This window comes from Cervus elaphus, chromosome 17 (genome assembly GCF_910594005.1).
Source record: "Cervus elaphus chromosome 17, mCerEla1.1, whole genome shotgun sequence".
NCBI lineage: Eukaryota > Metazoa > Chordata > Mammalia > Artiodactyla > Cervidae > Cervus > Cervus elaphus.
The window spans coordinates 26,962,032-26,983,145 of record NC_057831.1 but is presented as its reverse complement, the minus strand read 5'-3'; the positions used below and the strand labels follow the sequence as shown (position 1 = coordinate 26,983,145).

Genomic DNA, 21,114 nt, shown 5'->3' with positions numbered 1-21,114 from the left:
AGGTATGTGTATATATTTTGAATATATATAATAAACAGCAGTATGTATATAATACACCAATTTACTCTCACTTGGGTTTGTGTATTTTTTCACATACTATTTGTAGGAGATGTCTCCATATAAATATACTGTATATAGAACAGTTTTATTCTTTCCATTGACTGAAAATTATTCCATTTTATAGATAAAATAAAACTTATTTAACCAGCATCCTAGAGGCTTTTGCTTGTTTTTTTGAAAAACATTTTTCTAATGTAAAGAATGGTTCCTCATACATAAGTCATTTCACATGTAAGTATGCATATGAGATAGATTATAGAAAGTTCCAGAAGACAAAACTTGAATTTTCCCCATGCCTGAATGCCTGTAACTATTTACATAACATTTACATTGTATTAAATATTTTAAGTGATCTACAGATGATTTAAAGTACACAAGAGGAGGGCTTCCCCGGTGGCTCAGTGGTAGAGAATCCACCTGCCCACACAGGAGACATGGGTTTCATCCCTGGTTGGGGAAGATCCCACATGCCGTGGCACAACTAAGCCTGTGCCCCGCAACTACTGAGCCTGCGCTCTAGAGCCTGTGAGCGCCAAATACTGAGCCCATGTGCTACAGCTGCCGAAGACTGAGTGCCTAGAGCCTGTGCTCTGCAACAAGAGAAGCCACTTCAATGAGAAGCCTGCCCAGTGCGACTAGAGAGTAGCCCCCACTCACGGCAACTAGAGAAAAAGCCTTAGCAGCAATGAAGACCTGACACATCAAGAAATAAACACAATTATATAAAAGAGGATATGCACAGATATAGAATGTGCAAAATCTATGCCTTATATATAAAGAACTTGAACATACTTAGATTTTGGTATCTGTGACGGGTCCTGGAACCAATATCCCTGTGGATATTGAGGGATGACTACTTTAATTTTTGTGTGTTTTAATTTTTTAATGTGGAAAATTCCAAACATACACAAAAGTAGTAAGAATAATAACAAATCTCATTTGCCTATAACTCAGCTTCAACTGTTATCAATTTATGGCTTTTAAAATTCTTGGTATGAACCTTTCCCTGGTTTCCACACAAATGAGAATATTGCTCTAGCAAGGGAGAAAACTGCTAGGAAAGGGAGGATCCATGGGTCTATACCTATCTTTTTAGATTTTCTGAAAGTCTTAAACCCAAAACTTGTGTTATTCTGATTTAACTGATTTTTCCTGCAACAGTAACAGCCTTACCAGGCTGTCATATCTGTCCTATTTTTTTTTTTGTTTGTTTGTTTTCACTCTAATTACCCTACTTTGGGCCATCATAACTTCTTTCTCCTAAATTACTGCAATGGCAGCCCAATTGGTCTTCCTGTATTCAGATATCTATTTTCAGTCCACCCTTCACATTGTTCAAAGATCATTTTTATATCATAAGCCTAATTATGGCAGTCTGTTTAGAAGCCCAAGAATTGCCCTCATTTGCCTACAGAATAAAATTCAAACTGTCTTTTTTTCCACAAGAACCTGAAGTGGACCTTTTTAGCCTTTCCTAAGAATATGTCAGGCAATACACTATACTATAGAACAATACATACAATATACTATACTACAGACCAATATACTATAGTTCTTCTACCCTGAGATACCACTGATTATGACACAGCATTGATGCAATACAGCTTTGGGGTATGAGTCCCAGTGGCAAGGTGGCCCCTACACATCATGGATAGGATATAATGATTTCACAATTATCACAGATACCATATCAGGGCAACAGCAAAACCTGGATGCCATACACTTTTATTCAACATAGTTTTGAAAGTCCAAGACATATTAATCACAGAAGAAAAAGAACTGAAATGAATCTAAATTGGAAAGGAAAAATTAAAACTGTTGCTGTTTACAGATGACATGATCCTACACAATAGAAAATCCTAAAGATGTTACCAGAAAACTACTAGAGTTCATCAATGAATTCAGTAAAGTGGTAGGACACAAAATTAACATACAGAAATTTGTTGCATTTCTATATACTAATAACTATCAGAAAAAGAACTTAATGAAATAGTTCTCTTTACCATCACATCAAAAAGAATAAAATACCTAGAAATAAATCTACCTAAGTAGGGAAAAGACCTGTACTCAGAAAACTATAAGATACTGATGAAAGCAACTGAAGATGACACAAATAGATGGAAAGATATACCACATTTCTGGGTTGGAAGAATCAATAGCGCTAAAATAATCATACTACCCAAGTCAATCTACAGATTCAATTTAATTCCTAGCGAAATGATATTTTTCACAGAACTAGAAAAAATAATTTTAAAATTTGTATGGAAACACAAAAGGCCTCAGATGGCCAAAACAATCTTGAGAAAGAAGAATAGAGCTTGAAGACTCATGTGCCTTGATGTCAGACTATACTACAAAGCTACAATAATCAAAGCAGTATGATACTGGCACAAAAGCAGATAAACAAATCAGTGGAATAGGATAGAGGACCCAATATTGAGCTGGATTCTAAATAAGAGCTGTGCCTTCAGTAGAGGAAGCAAGCCATGGAGACACGGTAGGGAGGGGGTCAGGGAGCAGATATTCCTACTTCAGTCTTCTCTCACTCTCGTATTTTCCCAACTGGAAGCCAGAGAAAAAGCAAGTCTATCAGTGCAGGTAAACTTTCCCAGGCATAAGGACTCTTCTCAAGAGTATGAACATTCAATGTGGAGCACAGTGAAGAGGGGACCCAAAGGAGCAAATACATGTTATCTGACACACCTTCCATCCCACCTACTTTAACTCTTAAATCACAGATTATATCTCCACACATCTGTAGATTTGCACATTTAGCTCTCATCTAGTCTTCAAGTCCAGATTAATTTCCTTTTCCATGAAGCCTTCTTTGCCTTCTTTAGTCAATTTGTTTTCCTATATGTTCTCATAAAATTCCCTTTAAAAGATTTATTTTTTATACCTTAAGCATGCTGTATATATTTATCTTCTCTGATATAAACATTTTGATGGTAAGGGAAAGTTTTTAATCATTTTGTCTTATGCCTTCCACTGAAAATGCACAAACCCACCCATCACACTGTCTTCTAGAATCAAATATTTTAGAGCTAGAATAAAAAAGTCCTAGAAACAACTCATCCATCTACTTTATCAGTGAAGAAACTGGATCTCAAATCAGTGTTGCAAAGAGCTAGTTGAAGTGAAAGTGAAGATTCAGCAAAAAAAGCCAATGATGCCTTCAAAAGCACTTTCAAAACAAGTCTTTCCGGTGGTGATGACCTCATCATGAGAACATGCCTCTCGAAAAGGATCTTCTTCATCCCTCTCCAGAAGAGGAAAAGAGGAAACACAAGAAGAAGCGCCTGGTGCAGAGCCCCAATTCCTATTTCATGGATGTAAAACACTCAGGATGCTATAAAATCACCACCGTTTTCAGCCATGCACAAACAGTAGTTTTGTGTGTTGGCTGCTCTACCATCCTCTGCCAGCCTACAGGAGGAAAAGCAAGGCTTACAGAAGGATGCTTCTTCAGATGGAAGTAACACTAAAAGTACCCTGTAGTAAGATGAATGGGAAACCATTCCAAAAAACACATTTTGGGTACAAAAACAAACAAAAAAACAAGTGGGAAAAAAACTAACTTTTTGTGGAAAATCTATGGAAACTTGTCAGCTGGAAAACAGTTGATGAATGGGGTTTTCACTCAAGTCTCCCTGCTTTTCTAAGAAGAATGAATTTAAGTTCATACATATAGAGTCTTAACAGAGAACCAGCACATGGTAAACAAAGAAAAGTGGGTATTTGCTTTAGAGACATAATGGTGAAGTAACTTTCAAGAAATTTCAAAATAAAATGTTCCTCTGATATTTTAACCTTAAAATTTTAAACACATAGGGAATTCCCTGGCAAACCAGTGGTAGGACTTGGTACTTTCATTGATGTGGCCCAGATTCGATCCCTGGAAGAGGAACTAAGATCCTGCAAGATGTGCAGTGTGACCAAAGCAGGGAAAATTAAACACAATAAATTGTGGGACATTCATACAAGGTAACAATATATACCTGCTACAATGACAGCTAAAATGATGACCACCGGCTCTGGGAGTTGGTGATGGACAGGGAAGCTGGTGTGCTGCAGTCTATGAGTCACAAAGAGTCAGACACGACTGAGTGAATGAACTGAACTGAAAATGATGACAAACATTTATAGCTACTGACATGGAAAAATGTCTATAGTATATTGCAGAGTAAAAAAGTAGGTTATAAAAAGGCATGTATAATATAATACTTTTTTCATTTTAATTGAGGGTGATCTGGAAGGATGTTTACCAAAATAACAATGGCTTTAACTGGTTAGTGGTTCCTCTGGTCAATTTTATATTCTTTAAGCTTTTCTGGAGTATTTAATTGCTTTGTAACCTGCTTGTATTGTTTTTAAAATCAGAAAATAAACGTTATTTTTCATATCAAAAGCAAAAACCAATAATAAGTAAAGTCACCTTAAATAGAGTGGCTTCCAGATCAACCTAAGTGGACTATGTGTGTGTGTTAGTTGTTCAGTTGTGTCCAACTCTTTGCAACCCCACGGACTGTAGCTCACCAGGCTCCTCTGTCCATGGGATGATCCAGACAGGAATACTGGAGTGGGTTGCCATTCCCTTCTCCAGGGGATCTTCCCAGCCCAGGAATTGAACCCAGGTCTCCTGCATTGCAGGCAGATTCTTACCACTGAGCCACCAGGGAAGTCTTTAACATATCTAAAGAAAGAATGTGTCAGACAGCAGGCATCTGGTCAGTTATTGAAGTGCTGAATGAGAAGAATCAGAGAAACAAATTCAGGCAGTACCCATCCAAGCTCTGTCCAAGAGAGGGAGAATCGTGGCCAGTGGAGAGGCTTTATTGACAAGATAATTCCTGTTGGGTAGATGGGTATCTCAAGCACTCTCAGCCGATGACCTTAAATTATAACAAAAGAGAGAAAAAACAAATACCTATATTAGAAATGAGAAAGGGAATGTAACCAAAAATCTGGAAGAGATTTTTAAAAAATTACATGGACATGTTATATATAACTTATTGCCAAAAAAATCAAAGAATTTAGCTAAGAATAGTCATAGCTAAACACAACAGCAACAGAAGAACTTGAGAAGATAGGCAAAGTACTGTGTGCATGAGTGCTTGCTCAGTCACGTCTCTTTGAACCCTACGGACTGTAGCCTGCCTGGCTCCTCTATTGATGCGATCTTCCAGGCAAGAATATTGGAGTGGGTTGCCATTTCTTACTCCAGGGGATCTTCCTGACCCATCGATTGAATCCGTGTCTCCTGCATTGACCCAACTATGTGGGTACTTGCCAGCTGAGCAACTGCCTGCTTTTTCAGGCACAATGCTCAGCGAGGAGCAGAGAAACATATACATAAGATGAGCTGGAGATGGGACTGTGTTAGTCTAAGTCTTAAACTGCATATCATTGTGAACCCCATCTGTGGAACAAATCAGAGGTGCGTCTCAAGGATGTGACTGATCATAGGTATCTGTAAACACTGGTCATATACGAAATAGAAGAAATCATTCCTTAGGTAAGAAATTCCTCAAAGATTGAGCTGAAATCTTTTAAGATCACGCGCACATGGTGACCAGACCTGTGGTATGTATACTGGCAACATTTGTTTTGGTTTTCTTTAGTCCCCTTGTGATTTGGGACCTCTCACCTCTGCTTCTGGTTTGCCATAAGTATTATCTCTTGCACCAGGATTTCCCCCTAAACCTCTGAATTCTCTTACTTCATGGTCACATCTCCTGGGTATCTTTTTCCTCTTCGGCAAGCATGACATTTTATAACTTGCAAAATTATTTTATTTTTTCTGGCCATGCAATGCAGCATGTGGGACCTTAGTTTCCTGACCAGGGATTGAACCTGCACCCATTACATTGGAAGCATGGAGTCTTAACCACTGGACCACGGTGGAAGTCCCCGCAAAGTTCTTAAGGTTTAGTCGTCACTTTATCTAAAATTAGTTATAGTTTTGAAATTTCAAAATTCTTTAGTTTCTTTTTTACTTAAAATGTGGTATTCATATGTAAGTTAGAGGAATAATGATGGAAATCAATTATGCTTTATATGTGTCACATATGTGACACATATGTGTTCCAAGGACTTTACACATGAAATTGCATCTAATCCTCATCACATTCTATGAGATGGGCACTATTATTATTCCCATTTTCAAATGAGGAAACTGAGGCACAGAGATGTTAAGTGCATTTCCAGGTTCAACCTCGTAATAGATGCAGAGTCAGAACCAGAATCCAGACTATTTGGCTCTGGTGTGGGTCCCCGTCGCTTTGATATGGGGCTGCAAGAAGGCAGCCCAGAATATTTGAGGGAAATAGTCCTTCTTTTATACATGACAATCATTCATTTGTTCCTTCATTTATCATACTATTTGGAGTGCATACTACGGAAAAAAAGAAAATGGTCTTCTGGGAATGGTACAGACATTAAAAACCAAACAAATAATCAACCACTGGGACTTCCCTGGTGGTTCAGAGGTTAAGACTCCACATTCCCAATGCAGGGGGCCCAGGTTTAATTCCTGATCAAGGAACGAGATCCTGCATGCTGCAACTAAAACCCAGCAAAGGCAAAAAGAAACCCCAAATAAACAAACCCAACAAGTGCTATAGAAATAGAAAAATGTATAAACTCAGGATGAAATAGTTTAATCAACTGTATTAGTGATTTATTATAATTAGATTTGTAATTAACTTTTGAGTTTATGGTAAATTGTTCTTGAATCTGTAATGAATGCTTTTGACATTTCTCAACAAAACTAGCTCAAAATTACATTTTATTTTATTTAATTCTGTTTAATTTACATAAAAATTTGCTCTAAGCAAAGCTAAAATAGGTTAGCAAGATAGATTCAAGTCTTTATTTTCTTTGTTCTTCAGTCCCATGAATTACTGACAGACAGCTTTCTTAATGATTCTGAGATTCTGGATTTCAATGATTTATTATTTATGCAATAATTTCTGCAAAGCTGCTGAAAGCCGGAAAGTCTATAATTAATTACATATATTAGCCTAAGCAGTTGGCTCTGACATGAAGTGGGTTTGTTTTTCTCATCTCTACAGTATTTTTTGTCACTGTGTTAGCACTTGCTAATGTCTATAGAGCTGTTTTGGTTTTCTTTTAGAGGTGGAAAGAGCATACTTATTTATGCACAATTACTTGAAGATTTTGTTTTAATCTGGCAGATAGAATTGGGGGAGAAAGTTGTAATTAGGTGAATTTCAGGCAAGAGCTGGAGTATCTGGCAAACTGGTAAGGTGGGCCCACATAGAACCATTTGGATAAGGACAAATTTGCTTCTTGGGAGAAATCATCTTGAAGAAAGTCAAGTCAGAAACAATGGACTTGAGTTTTAAGAGAATAGTGATCTCGGGAGCCTGGTGGCTATCATTAGGCACATTCTCATTTACAAGTCCCCTGAGTGGGTGTCTGGGACCTCGGGAGAAGAAGGGTGCTAAGTAAAAGTTGAAAGTGCTGTTTCACTGAAATCTGTTAAGACCCTGACACTACAGGTTTGGATTCCCCTAAAGAGAAGAGACAGGGGAGAAGCATTTTTCTTTAATGCCTTTGGGTGGTGCTTGGTCAGAGACACTGGCAGGCAGAGCAAGAACTGCCATGCATGCTGGAGTAAAGCAGAAGCTGAGATGCCTGTGGAACCATAGCAGTGTCTGCAGGGAGCTTGGCACCTATAGGGCTCATCATGTGATCCAGAGGCTTTCCTGAACACCAGTGAAACCCAGCAGGAATTACCATGCCAGCAGAGCAGGGCCAGGTCCTGCCACAGCCCTGACATCAGGGCTGTAATTCTTTCCACTCAACTTCCACTTCTAAATTTCCCCTAGAAAATAGGTCTACTGGATCTGGGAGGAGGTGTTCCAGAATGCATGTGAAGAAGTGGATCTAAGCAGCACAAGGGTTAAACTGCTGTCAACACAATGGTGAGCCACCAAGGTTCAACTTAATGAATGGCTGTTGCCTCAAGCTCTGTGTCAGAGTCTACTTCCCAGGGAACCCAGCCAGTAACAATCAATATACATAGACAACAGTTTAAAATTTTGAATTATTATAGTTTGAAACATAGGTGTAGAAGAACACCTATATTTAGTCTATTTTTAAAAACTTAAAAGAACATGTACTAGCATTTGAATTGACTTGGGGAAGTTTATAATTTAAATTATAATTTATGAACAAATTAGAAAAGATATAATGGCATAATTTGTCATAAAACTCTGAATACATACATTAAACTGAATATGTAAATCAAAGATGAAAAGTATTAACGTGCAAAATGACACATCTGGCAACTTAAGGTGTGATTTACATATTTTTCAGAAACATGTTTTCGGTGGAAAAGCTCCAGGTTCCAGCAAGTGTATGTGGTACCTGATGGGGTGTGCTTGTGAGCATATGTGAGACACCAGGTGAAGATGCCTAAAACATTTCAAGAAAGTGAGATTTCAAAAGGAGACTGAAGTCCTGCATTATGTAAGTGATGATGTCACTTTATCATTAGTTGGTTATTTCTCTTAACATGACTTTATTTGCGTCTACAAGCTAGTGGAATCTGGACAAATGAATATATATAAAATAGTGTTGAGATAACAAGTCATCATCAGAACTATTGGGGATCTTTTCAGGAGGCCACTTGGAAACTTGTGTCTTAATAATATTTAGAGACAAAGAGAAAGTGCAAGGGCTTCCCTGATGGCTCAGCTGGTAAAGAATCCATCTTCAGTGTGGGAGATCTGGGTTTGATCCCTGGGTTGGGAAGATCGCCTAGAGAAGGGAACGGCTACCCACTCCAGTATTCTGGCCTGGAGAATTTCATGGACTGTGTAGTCCATGGGGTCACAAAGAGTCAGACACAAGTGAGCAACTTTCACTTTCGCTAGAAAGTATAATCTCATTTTGTAGTCACAGGCTACCATGTTGCTTAAGGTTGTACTTAAGACCTGATAACCCAGACTATGGCAAAGGTACAAATCTGGACTCTGGTCATTGCGTCAAAAAGGTCATGGAGCCAAACAGTGTCTGAATGGGTCAGGGTGGGGTTTTATCCTCAAAAGTGAAAGCAAAGTGAAGGTGCTCAGTTGTGTCCGACTCTTTGTGACCCCGTGGACTGCAGCCTACCAGGCTCCTCTGTCCATGGGATTTTCCAGGCAAGGGTACTGGAGTGGGTTGCCATTTCCTTCTCCAGGGGATCTTCTCAACCCAGGGATCGAACCTGGGTCTCCCACATTGCTGGCAGACACTTTACCATCTAAGCCACCAGGGAAGCCTCAAAGGGAAAGGATATATTTATATTCTGAGAGCAATATTTGCTTTATTTACCCTATCTTTAATTAATGGTAATATTGAACAAACTAAGCTTTAGGATACCTGTTTGCCCACAGCGCCTTCTAAGAGGTTCTTCCCTGTTATCCTCTTCTAGAGTTTTACTTCTGCATATAATTCTCTTGTATGAAAGGACCCTGACACCTTATTCATTGGCACAAACAAAGGCAGCTATCAGATCCAAGAAAAGTCAATAACCCATTTAATCAATAACCTATGAGTTGAAGCCCTTTTTTGGAGTTTCCATGTGGAAGAACTGGTTTCTACATGGGTTCCTCAGGCCACCATGCTAGGCCCCAAGCTCCTGGAGGACAGATGCTCTTTTGTTCGGGACCTTGCCCTATATATTTCTTCATCTGGCTGTTGATTTATATCCTTTAATATCATTTTAAGACAAATCAGTAGTCTGGTGAGAAAAAAAATGAACCTATAAGTTGATCTATCGGGAAAACTCAATTGGGAATAATTGCAGTTAATTAGTCTAATGAATATTATCTATCTTTGGGAGGTGTTCAAATGGTAGCAAAAGCAAAAACTGAAAGACAAAGATTGAGAAAAGGTAACTAGTACAAGCCTCTACATAGGAGAAGTCAAGAATAAGGAGAAGCTAAAATAAACAGATGCTATTATGTTGAAAGAAAGAAGATGGTCCGTTTACTGGTGGGACCTAGAGCAGGACAGTCAGAAACAGGCAGAACTGAATCTCTACTATGGCTGAGCACACAACAGAGGTCACTGGAATCTTAGTCACTAGAACTGCTGGATATCAGGACAGACCTTCCAGCTCTGAGTCCTGACTTGAGTATGTCTCTATTGGCAGACCCCAGCTACCCTCCACACTGCTACAAAAATTAGTTTTAAAAAATCAATATGGATTTGAATAGGTAGGAAAATGTATTTGTTTACAAGGTATACCAAATAAAGTTAATAAAATGAGAATGACTACCTGAAATCAGAAGAAAAAAAAAAAACAACTAGTAAATATCCGCATTCCAAGGGTCTGTAATGGTACTGAGCATAAAATTTGAACCTGAGTTTCCAGGTATCTACAGCAAAAAGAAAAAAAAAGAAGAATAAAAAGTATTTGGAGTGTTTAACTTTTTCTCTTTTTTGGCTGTGCTGAGTGGCTTGAAGGATCTTAGTTCCCACTTAGTTCCCTGAAGTGGAAGCAAGGAGTTAGCACAGAGTCCTAACCACTGGACTGCCAGTGAATTCCCAAAATTACCTAATTTTTTTCTCTTTATTTTTCCCTTTCCTTTTCTCTCATATTTGTAGGTGGGAAGGTCTTTGCTTTCTTCATCAAGATGAAGTGTGTGTAGTAAGGATGGGCATGGAAGTCAGCTGGAAAATTTTCTGGTTTGTATTTCCAAAGTTTAAACCTCAGCAGAAGAGAGAAAGTACAGGTAGGGACAAAATGACTTGGAGAAAGTTGAAGTAAAGGGGCTTCTCTCTGTTAATAACAATGTTAAAACAACTCTTTAGGTCCAATGAGGGCCAGAGGCATGGGTTTGGACATGGGAACCTGGATCATACTTTCGGGCAGTATTGCAAGGGAGGGAGCAAGATAGACCCTAGAGAGGCACAATCGCAGGGTGATTGAGACCCCAGGGTGCACGGGGTTCACAGCCTTGGTAAAAATATCCACGCAGCGAACCTGGTGCAGAAGCAGCTCAGAGCTGCTGGGCGTGAGGGGATGACGTGGATTGAGCATGGTCAGGGCTGTGAAGAGATGACCAACAACCCATGGGCTGTATTCCACCTGCTGGATGCTGCAGCACTGCATAAGATTCCAGAACTGGGACCCATCCTGGGTAAGATGGGCTCCAAGAATGAACAAGGTTAAATTTCAACACATCAGAGGAAGGGTGCTGGTGGTGCTCAGAATCAGGAAGTCCCTTGTTGTAGATTTCTTCTACACCTGGATCTGTGAACTGAAATTCACAGCCACTAGATTCATATTATCAGAAAAAAGTACCAAGATCACTTATGCATTTCAAGTTAATCACAGTGGCTATGATGACAGGCTCTTTCAAATCACAAGCCAAAATGACAAGGTAGGAAATCTTAAGTGATGGGGCTTTAAAGTAAGGAAGACAAGTATCTGTTTTACAGTCAGACCCTCCGCGCACTGGAATGAAGCAGGAAGGTCATGTGGGACGTCAGCCGTTTGCGTCATTGTGTTCTCATGATGCCGTGGGTCCCCGATGCAGTCCTGGGCCATTCTGATGACTCAGCTACTCTTTGCAGTCCCCTGTTCCTGCTATTCCATTCTCTCCATGGTCTTTCTTAGCTCTCCCCATTCATGGTGTCTGACAGCTCTTGGCATTATTGTCTCATGGCTTCTGATCATTGTCTTTTCTCTGGGTGTTTGTTTGGTTTTGTTCTTTTCATTTTTTGGATTCCACCCCTGTAATAACCTGCTGACTTACTCTGTGTGTTAAACACTCGACTGTTACAAGAGAGGATACTGGTCCATTCATTCAGTCATGGCCACTTCTGTCGGGCAGAGTTCCCCACTTGGGTCATCTCTGCTGCACTGAGGGCTATGGGTTCTTGAAACTTTTACAGCCTACTTCACAAGGAGTGTGGTGGGGACATACTCATGAGAATAATGATAATAGCTACCACTTACTGAGTGTTGACTGTGGGCTAGGCAATATTTCAGGTGCTTTACAGTAGTCTGTTCAAACCTCTGAATAAAATTCCTATTTTATAGATGAGATAGCTGTGGTAGTTAGAGGTGAGCAGTATTTCCAAGGTCACACAGCCAATAAACAGCAGAGCCAGGGTTCTAGCTGGGCAGTTTGGCTTTTAGTCACTAAATTTCCAATGCAACTGTATTTAAAGAAACCTACGCTGGAGTTGCTGTACATAGCAGAGGGGGCCAGCTGACCACCAAAGATTCAAGTTCTGTGTTCACAGTGGAGAGCTATTACTGGAAAGCAGCTGTCCAGCCAAGGACTATGTTTTCTAGTCTCTCTGAATCTAAGGACTGGTTCTAGCCAACATGAACAGAAGTGACGTTCTTTCACATTTGGGTCAAGGAGGTAAACACCTGGAGTGCCTTCTACATGTTCTATTTCCCTTCCACAAAACCTTGGAACCTACCTATTTAAAATGGTAGTGCTATAAGATGGAAAGAGCCTAGTTCTCTGAGCAACCATTTGGAGAAAAATTGCCTAGGAGAACTACATGATCAGGAATATTGACTAGACTTTATATAAAGTAGAAATAAACTTTAAAGTGCTGAGATTTGGGGTTTATTTATTATAGCAGTGAGCCTGCTCTGACAACTGCATCATGTAAACACCCACTTCTTGAATAAAACTTGCAAATTTGTTGATACATATGTGGTTGAGACATTCTAACCAAACAAATGTCTTGGAAACTGATATTGAGTGAGATGATGTACACAATTTTGACAAAGGCTCTGGGAAGAAAGGGCTTCCCTGATAGCTCAGTTGGTAAAGAATCCACCTGCAATGCAGAAGACCCTGGTTCAATTCCTGGGTCAGGAAGATCCCCTGGAGAAGGGATAGGCTACCTACTCCAGTATTCTTGGGCTTCCCTTGTGGCTCAGCTGGTAAAAATCCACCTGCAATGCAGGAGACCTGGGTTTGATCCCTGGGTTGGGAAGATTCCCCTGGAGAAAGGAAAGGCTACCCACTCTAGTATTCTGGCCTAGAGAATTCCATGGACTGTATAGTCCATGGGGTTGCAAAGAGTCAGACATGACTGAGCAACTTTCACTACTACTACTACTACTGTGAAGAAAATGTTGTTAACTCTCTACTGATCTTTATGAAAAATTAAAACAAGGTCAGCCAGAGAAAGACAAATATGATATTGCTTATATGTGGAATCTAAAAAAATAGTACAAATGAATCTATTTATAAGACACAAAAAGAGTCACAGATGTAGAAAACAAACTTAGGGCTACCAAGGGGAAAGGGGTAGGGATAAATTGGGAAATTGGGATTGATATATACACACTACTATATATAAAATAGGTAACTAATAAGGACTTACTGTATAGCACAGGGAACTCTACTCAATACTCCGTAATGACCTATATGGGAATAGAATCTAAAAAAGAGTGGATATATGTATAGGTGTAACTGATTCATTTTGCTTCACTTACTTCAGTAAGTTCACATGCTGCAACTGCGTTTGCATGCTGCAACTAAGACCTGGCACAGTCAAAGAAAGAAATATTTTAAAAACTATATTCCAATAAAGATTAAAGTAAAAAACCCCTAACAGCAGCACAAGGAACTCTGCTCAATGTCAGGTGGTAGCCTGGATGGGAGAGTAGTTTGGGGGAGAATGGATACTTATATATGTATGGCTGAATCCATTTACTGGCCACTGGAAACTACCAAAACATCATCAATCAGCTACTGTAGCTATTTAGTTGCTTAGTTGTGTCTGACTTTTTTGCAACTCTGTGAACTGTCGCCTGCCAGGCTCCTCTGTCTGTGGAATTTCCCAGGCAAGAATACTGGAGTGGATGGATTGCCATTTCCTTCTCCTGGGCATCTTCCTTACCCAGGGATTGAGCCCACATCTCCTGCACTGATAGCTGGATTCTTTACCACTGAGTCACATGGGAAGCCCTAATCAGCTATACTCCAATATAAAACAAAAAGTTTCTAAAAAATTAATTAAAAAACCCGTAACAAGGACTTCCCTGGTAGCTCAGTGGTGGAGAATCCACCTGCCATTGCGGGAGTTGTGGGTCCTATCCCTGGTCCCGGAGGATCCCACATGCATCGGAGCAAAGAAGCCCCTGCACCACGATTATTGAGCCTGTGCTCTAGAGCCCTGGAACCACAACCTACTGAGACCATACGCTGCAACTACTGAAGCCCGAGCGCCCTAGAGCCCATGCTCCACAAGAGATGCAACTGCAGCCCAGCTACATCGTAGCCCCCACTTGCCACAAATGGAGAGAAGCCCATGCAGCAATGAAGACCCAGGATAGTCAGCAGTAACTGACTTCTATTCTGAATGTGTGACAATATGTGCAAATATTATTGTAAGCTCAGGCATCTTCTCCTGGATTTTCCAGCATTACCATGTGAATAATCAAGATCATACATTGGGAAATACTGTGAACTACTTCCACGTTTCCTGGATCTATATTCTGAGAGATCCAGGATAGCATATTTCCCAATGTTATGGACTGAACTGTGTCCCCCTCAAATTCATTTATTGAAATTCGAACCCCCAGCACCTCAGAATGTGACTGTATTTGGAGACAGGGCCTTTAAAGAAGTAATTAAGATAAAATGGGCTTCCCAGGTAGTGCTAGTGGTAAAGAACCTGCCTGCCAATGCAGGAGACATAAGAGACCCAGGATCAATCCCTGGGTCTGGAAGATCCCCTGGAGGAGGGCCTGGCAAACCGCTCCAGTATTCTTGCTGGAGAATTCCATGGACAGAGGAGTCTGGTGGGCTACAGTCCACAGGGTCACAAAGAGTCAGACATGACTGAAGTGACTTAGAAGGCAATAAAATGAGACCATGTGGATGGGCCCTAATCCAATATGACATGGTATCTTTAAAAGAGATTAGGACACAGACAACACAGGCCATGGGATGATCACGTGTGGACACAGCAAGAATTTGGACATCTATAAGCCGAGGAGAGTGGACTCAGAAGAAACCAAATATGTCAACAACTAGATCGTGGGCTTCTAGTCTTTATAACCGTGAGAAAAGAAACTGTTGTTTAAGCCACCAAGTTCATGGTATTTTGTTATCTCAGTCCAAGCAAATAAATACATCCTCAAAGGCCCTATGACCTCAGAATCAGCATTCTGCTTCTTCAAATCCCCTAAGTCATGGCAAGTGCAATCTTTTACAGTGTGGGCAGGATTCTTTGTACATGAGCCAATCTTTAAATTTGTACAACAAACATTTTTACTTTACTAATTCCATAGGCAAGAGTTCTCTTCTTGCATCCTATGAAACCCTTGTATATTAGAAGATGATCTTTTATTTTATGAGTTGAGACAAACAATCCAACTTGTCAAATAAGTAGGAATATCCCCACTAAGCTGTTGATTGCATTTCAATCTTTGAATGTAACTAAAAGTGTTAGAAACATTCTTCACAATCTCATGAGTTCATCAAAGGCTTTCATCCTAAGTGAAACAGAAGAGAGAGATCTTATGGCAAATAGTTTCTTTCAGTATTTGAGACTCTCAGGAATATAACATGATTTTGTAGGTGATCTCTATTTTTAGAAGTCTTAAAAGTGCAGGTTCACTAATATCAGACTTTTCAGAGAACCCTCCAAAAGTATCTTACAGTTCAGTTCGGTCGCTCAGTCATGTCCAACTCTTTGTGACCCCATGGACTGCAGCACGCCAGGCTTCCCTGTCCATCACCAACTCCCAGAATTTACTCAAACTCAAATCCATTGAGTCGTGATGCCATCCAACCACCTCATCCTCTGTCATCCCCTTCTCCTCCTGCCTTCAATCTTTCCTAGCATAAGGGTCTTTTCTAATGAGTTAGTTTTTCGCATCTCACAGTCATGTCTTATTCAGTTTTTATAAACTACAGAATCAAGTACTTATATATCATATCAATGCTTTAAATAAGAAGAGATGGCATGAGACACTGAAAACATATCCTCTTTATCTCAGAATAAAATACATCAGAATACATAGATAAAACAGTTATGATTATAAAATTACTTGAGATTCCTTAGAGAACTAATATTCTTGCTGTAAAAACTATTATTGGAAAAAAAAAAACCTTGCCTAAATATACCGAGTATTTGAGAAGACATATGGCTTAACTGTAAGATAAGGAATGAGTGAACTGCATTATTCAGTTGCATTATTCATTTCGATGCTGATGACATTGGGAAAAGCAAAGTAGACAGATTATGCAATCCAGGTTGCATATTGACACTTCTTGAACTACACTTCTTGAACTATCAGGAGACAAGGATTACAGTATCACACAGTTACACTGGTTATTCTCATAAAAGCTGCTGTACTCACAGCTACATGAAGTAGCTTTCTCACAAAGACATTCTGACCTTGGTAGCCCATCTGACCTCTCCTTTGAGGTTTCTCTGCTAGCCCCTGTAGAATCTCACCTCTTTCACTGCTTTCAGACATGCCCAGAACAGAGCTGAAATGGGAGTCCTGCCATAAATCAAGCTACATGAATGAATACCATAAATTTCCTAATTTATGTGCTACGTGGTGTGTGTTCCTTTGAGAGTCATAACGCTATGCAAACAGAGTAACTTGGAAAGCACTGGTAGGAAAGGACCTTTTTGCTAAGAAAGGAAGCAACAGAAATCTGTAAGCTCATTTCATGTGAGTGAGTTTCCCACTGAGCACTGCAAAATGGCAGCTGTCGAGGGCCCCCAAAGAAGCTTGGGTGAGCTATCAGAGAAGAAGCTGCTATAAATCTGTAAAACAAATAGATGCCTGTCTTTCATTTCCACACTGGCTTGGTGTAGTAGTTGTTTTTCCAGCCATCTATTAGAAGGCAGAATAAACCATTCTGGGTAATTTGAGCCCAAATGGAAAGATATTAAGAATTATACTTTGCTTCTTTTCTGGGCTTCTCTCTTTGCTAAGAGGGTTGCTGTGAACATAAACAGAATATAAAAGGCTCTTTTCTTGCCTGTAAATGTTATATTCCTTGGTAATGAAGTTTCCATCTTTTAGATCCTTCTAGCCTGTAGATGATGCATTATTTTCACAATTCATATGAGAAATTAAGTTCAGAATCTGCAATGTGGCGTTTGTGTTAATGTATATTTCAAATGTTCCACAACTTATGGATAGCTGTCTAATTCTTTTTTTTTTAAACACTTTTTATTTTGTATTGGGGTATAGCCAATTAACAATGTGACAGTTGTCTAATTCCAATTACTCAAAGATTTCACTTCTTTTAAATTTATCTCAAGCACTGAAAACAGAAAACCAGAATAATGCTTATTTTACACCACATTTCTAAATCCACTTAAAAAAATCACTTCTGGTTCAACTTGTATAAATCAATCTTAGAACAGTCTTGCAACACATTGTAGAATATGTCAGCAGAGATAAACTCAAGCAACTCTTCAGTATCTCTTGCTGCCTCAAAGAGTTAGCAGACGATACCATTTGCCATTTTAATTTGTTAAACAGTATTGAGGGAGATCAGACTGTAACGTGGAACACGTATTTCAAATTAAACTCTGTAGTACTTGGTTGATATTTAAATAAGGCACTGCATTTTAGAGTTGTAGTAGCACAGAATTTGAATCAATTAATTTTGAGGCCGAATTGTAAGTGAAACACGTTTTCTATGAAATGTAGAGAATATGACCTAGGGGTTTGTTAGGTTTGTGAGTCCAGGATTCTTTCTCAAACACTATTTTCAAGAAATGCATGTTGAAAACTCTCCATCTTTATAACTGAACTTAAAACAAGGATGTGTAATGAATTAAAAAGAAATATGATATTTTGAACAAATAATGTGGACTTCGTATTAATTAGTATTATAAATAGCATAGTGTGTAAGTTAAAGAAATAATGTTTCTTCTTTTTAAAATGGTGTTTTCCCTATCTTCATTATTTTAAGAAAGTACACATTCATTAGGCATAATGGAAAATATAGAAAAGTATATATGTATATTAAAAAAAAATCATTTGTCACTGTTCCACCATCCTAAGGTAAGTATTGTCCATATTTGGATAAGTTACTTCCATACAGAAACATACTTTTATATGCTTCTGTTTTGAGTTGTATTTGTTTCTAGACAATTTTTAAAAATTGTATCCTTCAGTTAACATAGTGTAATAGCATTTATCTATGTTAATACATATCTTGACTAATTTAAAGGGCTGTACAATTTTCTATTAGATGTAGACTCTAAATTTATTTATCTATTACCAAACCATTAGGTATTTAGGTTAATCTGAACTTTATCATTAAGTATGCTACTGTGAATATCCTTCTGAATAGAAAACATTCTTTTTTAAAAAAAATTATTTGGCTGAGCCAGGTCTTAGTTGCAGCACATGTGCTCTTTAGTTGCAGCATGGGGGATCTAATTCCCTGACCGGAACTGAACCCCAGGCCCCCTGCATTTGGAGTGTGGAGTCTTAGGCACTGGACTACCAGGGAAGTCCCTAGAAAATATTCTCAATTTTGAATTTTACATTATTTATTTAGGCTTTCTTCTCAGAAGAGAAATCAGATTTAAAGATCTTTTATAAAAAGGCCCCCACCATCAGAAATCTACCAACACTGACTAGTACTGTACATATGACTTCCTGTTAAGCATGGCAGAATAATCATTTATTTTTTCTTCTACTCAAGGCTTCCTTAAAGGGGCAGTAAAAGAATAAAATATATATTAAAACCCACAAGGTCAAAGAAAATGGGAATGAAAACATGAGATCTGGACAAGAGGAAGTTGTGAGTCCAGGAGTTGACTGGGAGAATAAAGTGAAAATATGCACACTCATTCCTGGGGGTTGAGGCAGTCAGATAAACACACCTCCTTGGCAGGAGACAGGAGAAATATTTCCTTGAATGATTCAAGATCAGGAGAAAAAACCACCAAACAATAATATTTGGAGTTCCCAGCATTCAGACAGAAAGTTGGAGAAGAGAATGAATAGAAAATATTTTTTAAAATATTAAAAATTCCTAATGAAAATATTAAGAATCATATGGGACACTGATAAGAAACAATATATATATATTATGGAAATTTACTTTTAACATATGTGAAATGAGAGATATTGACTAAGAATTATCAAAATCCAACAAGAGATATCAAGCCATTGAGCCAATAAACTCTAGACTTAGCATGATAAATACAAAGAAAATCACCTCTGGGACATTATAGCAAAACTAATGAAAACCGAAGACAAAGAGGGAAATCTTAAAAGCATTTACAGGGGAAAAAATGACTTTCCAAAGAATAACAATAAGAGTATCCCCACTAGTTTCAGGGCATTTTCACCAATTAAAAAGAAACCCTCAGTCATTCCCCATTCTCTCTTTTCCTTGTCCCCAGGAAACTACTAATGTAATTTCTATTTCTATGGCTTTGCCTATTTTGGACATTTCATATAAATGAAATCATGCAATATGTGGCTTTTTGTGCTTGACTTCTTTCACTTAGCATATTTTTCAGGCTCACCCATGTTGTAACATGTACTTCATTCTTTTTATGGTCGAATACTATTCCATTATACAGATACAATACAATAAAAAATTCATTAAGCAGTAGATGGACATTTGAGTGGTTTTCAACTTTTTGGAAAATAAATGCATGGTCTTATTTCTGGACTCTCAATTCTGTTTCACTCATTTATATGCCTGTCTATAAACCATTACCACACAGTTCTTTATTTTTCTTGAAAACAGTTATCTATCCTCGATATTTGAGTCTTGCTGGAAACTTCAGGGTTACAAACTGTTGTTTGTCTGGGTTTGTCAGGGTTTGTCAGGGTTACAAACTGTGTTGTTTGTTGTTTACTGATCTAACCTGAGATTCTATAATAATGCTTATGATATGGTAGCATAGCTCAATAAGTACATGATAAAGTTGAATTTGGACTTAGTCTTCTGTTTGAAATAATTCTAAACAGAATTTTAGAAAACCTCTCAGAGGTTTTCTAAATATCCAGTTTTATTTCTTTCAATTATTCTTTGGCTAATTTTATTACTTTAAATTTTTTACTTTTGTTCTTTTTTTATACATAATTTAATTTATTTATGTATGGCTGTGCTGGATCTTCACTGCTGCTTGGGCTTTTGTCTAGTTGCGCTGAGCGGTGGCTACTCTCTGTTGCAGCGCATGGGCTTCCCATTACAGTGGCTTCTGCTGTTGTGGAGCACAGGCGCTAGGGCACACAGGCTTGGCAGTTACGGGGCATGGATGGGCTCAGTGGTTGTGGCTCCTGGGCTGTAGAGCTCAGGCTTAGTGGTTGTGGCGGTGGGGTTAGTTGCTCTGCAGCATGTGGGATCTTTCCAGACCAGGGATTGAACCTGTATCTTCTGCTTTGACAAGTGTATTCTTTACCACTGAGCCAACAGGGAAGCCCTACATTTGTTCTTAGTTCATCATTTTTCAATTTATTTTTCCCCAAATTTCTACCTAATTTTCCTAAGATAATTTATTCAATCATTCCTCACCTTTATATTGATTTGTACACAGGGCTGCAAAGAGTTGGACATGACTGAAGTGACTTAGCCCATATACATCACACATCATATGTGAGTAAATCCTCTTCTACAGGAGGTGCTTCCCTCATAGTTCAGTTGGTGAAGAATCCACCTGCAATGCGGGAGACCCTGGTTAGATTCCTAGGTTGGTAAGATTCCCTGGAGAAGGGATAGACTACCTACTCCATTATTCTTGGGCTTCCCTTGTGGCTCAACTGGGAAAGAATCCGCCTGCAATGCGGGAGACCTGGGTTCGATCCCTGGGTTGGGAAGATCCCCTGGAGAAGAGAAAGGCTACCCACTCCAGTATTGCGGCCTGGAGAATTCGAGGGACTATATAGCCCATGGGGTTGCAAAGAGTCGGACACAACTGAGCAACTTTCACTTCACTTTTCCCTGGAGAAAGAAATGGCAGCCCACTCCAGTATCCTTGCCTACAGAATCCCATGGACAGAGGAGCCTGGCAGGCTACAGTCAATGGGGTCGCAAGAGTAGGACAGAACTTAGC

General features: G+C 39.0%; 2 protein-coding genes across 3 annotated transcripts in view; one reads left to right on the top strand and one right to left on the bottom strand.

Annotated features, from left to right (window-relative positions):
• EIF4E (eukaryotic translation initiation factor 4E) overlaps positions 1 to 20,670 on the bottom strand; it is an 83,250-nt gene extending 62,580 nt beyond the window's left edge. The window contains exon 1 of one of the 2 annotated variants that reach the window (XM_043871358.1): positions 20,577 to 20,670. In XM_043871358.1, coding sequence (XP_043727293.1) covers positions 20,577 to 20,655 — 79 coding nt within the window. In that variant the 5' untranslated portion in view covers positions 20,656 to 20,670. Of the gene's footprint in view, positions 1 to 4,842; positions 4,862 to 20,576 lie in introns of those variants that run through there. The other variant, XM_043871360.1, reaches the window with a different exon arrangement.
• LOC122673209 (40S ribosomal protein S27-like) lies at positions 3,291 to 3,539 on the top strand. Its single transcript, XM_043870737.1, has one exon. The coding sequence runs from the start codon at positions 3,291 to 3,293 to the stop codon at positions 3,537 to 3,539; it is 249 nt and encodes an 82-aa protein (XP_043726672.1).
• Positions 20,671 to 21,114: the final 444 nt, after the last annotated feature.

Bases quoted from the DNA above. Each gene is read 5' to 3' on its own strand.
- LOC122673209 (XM_043870737.1), top strand. From the start codon at position 3,291: ATGCCTCTCGAAAAGGATCTTCTTCATCCCTCTCCAGAAGAGGAAAAG.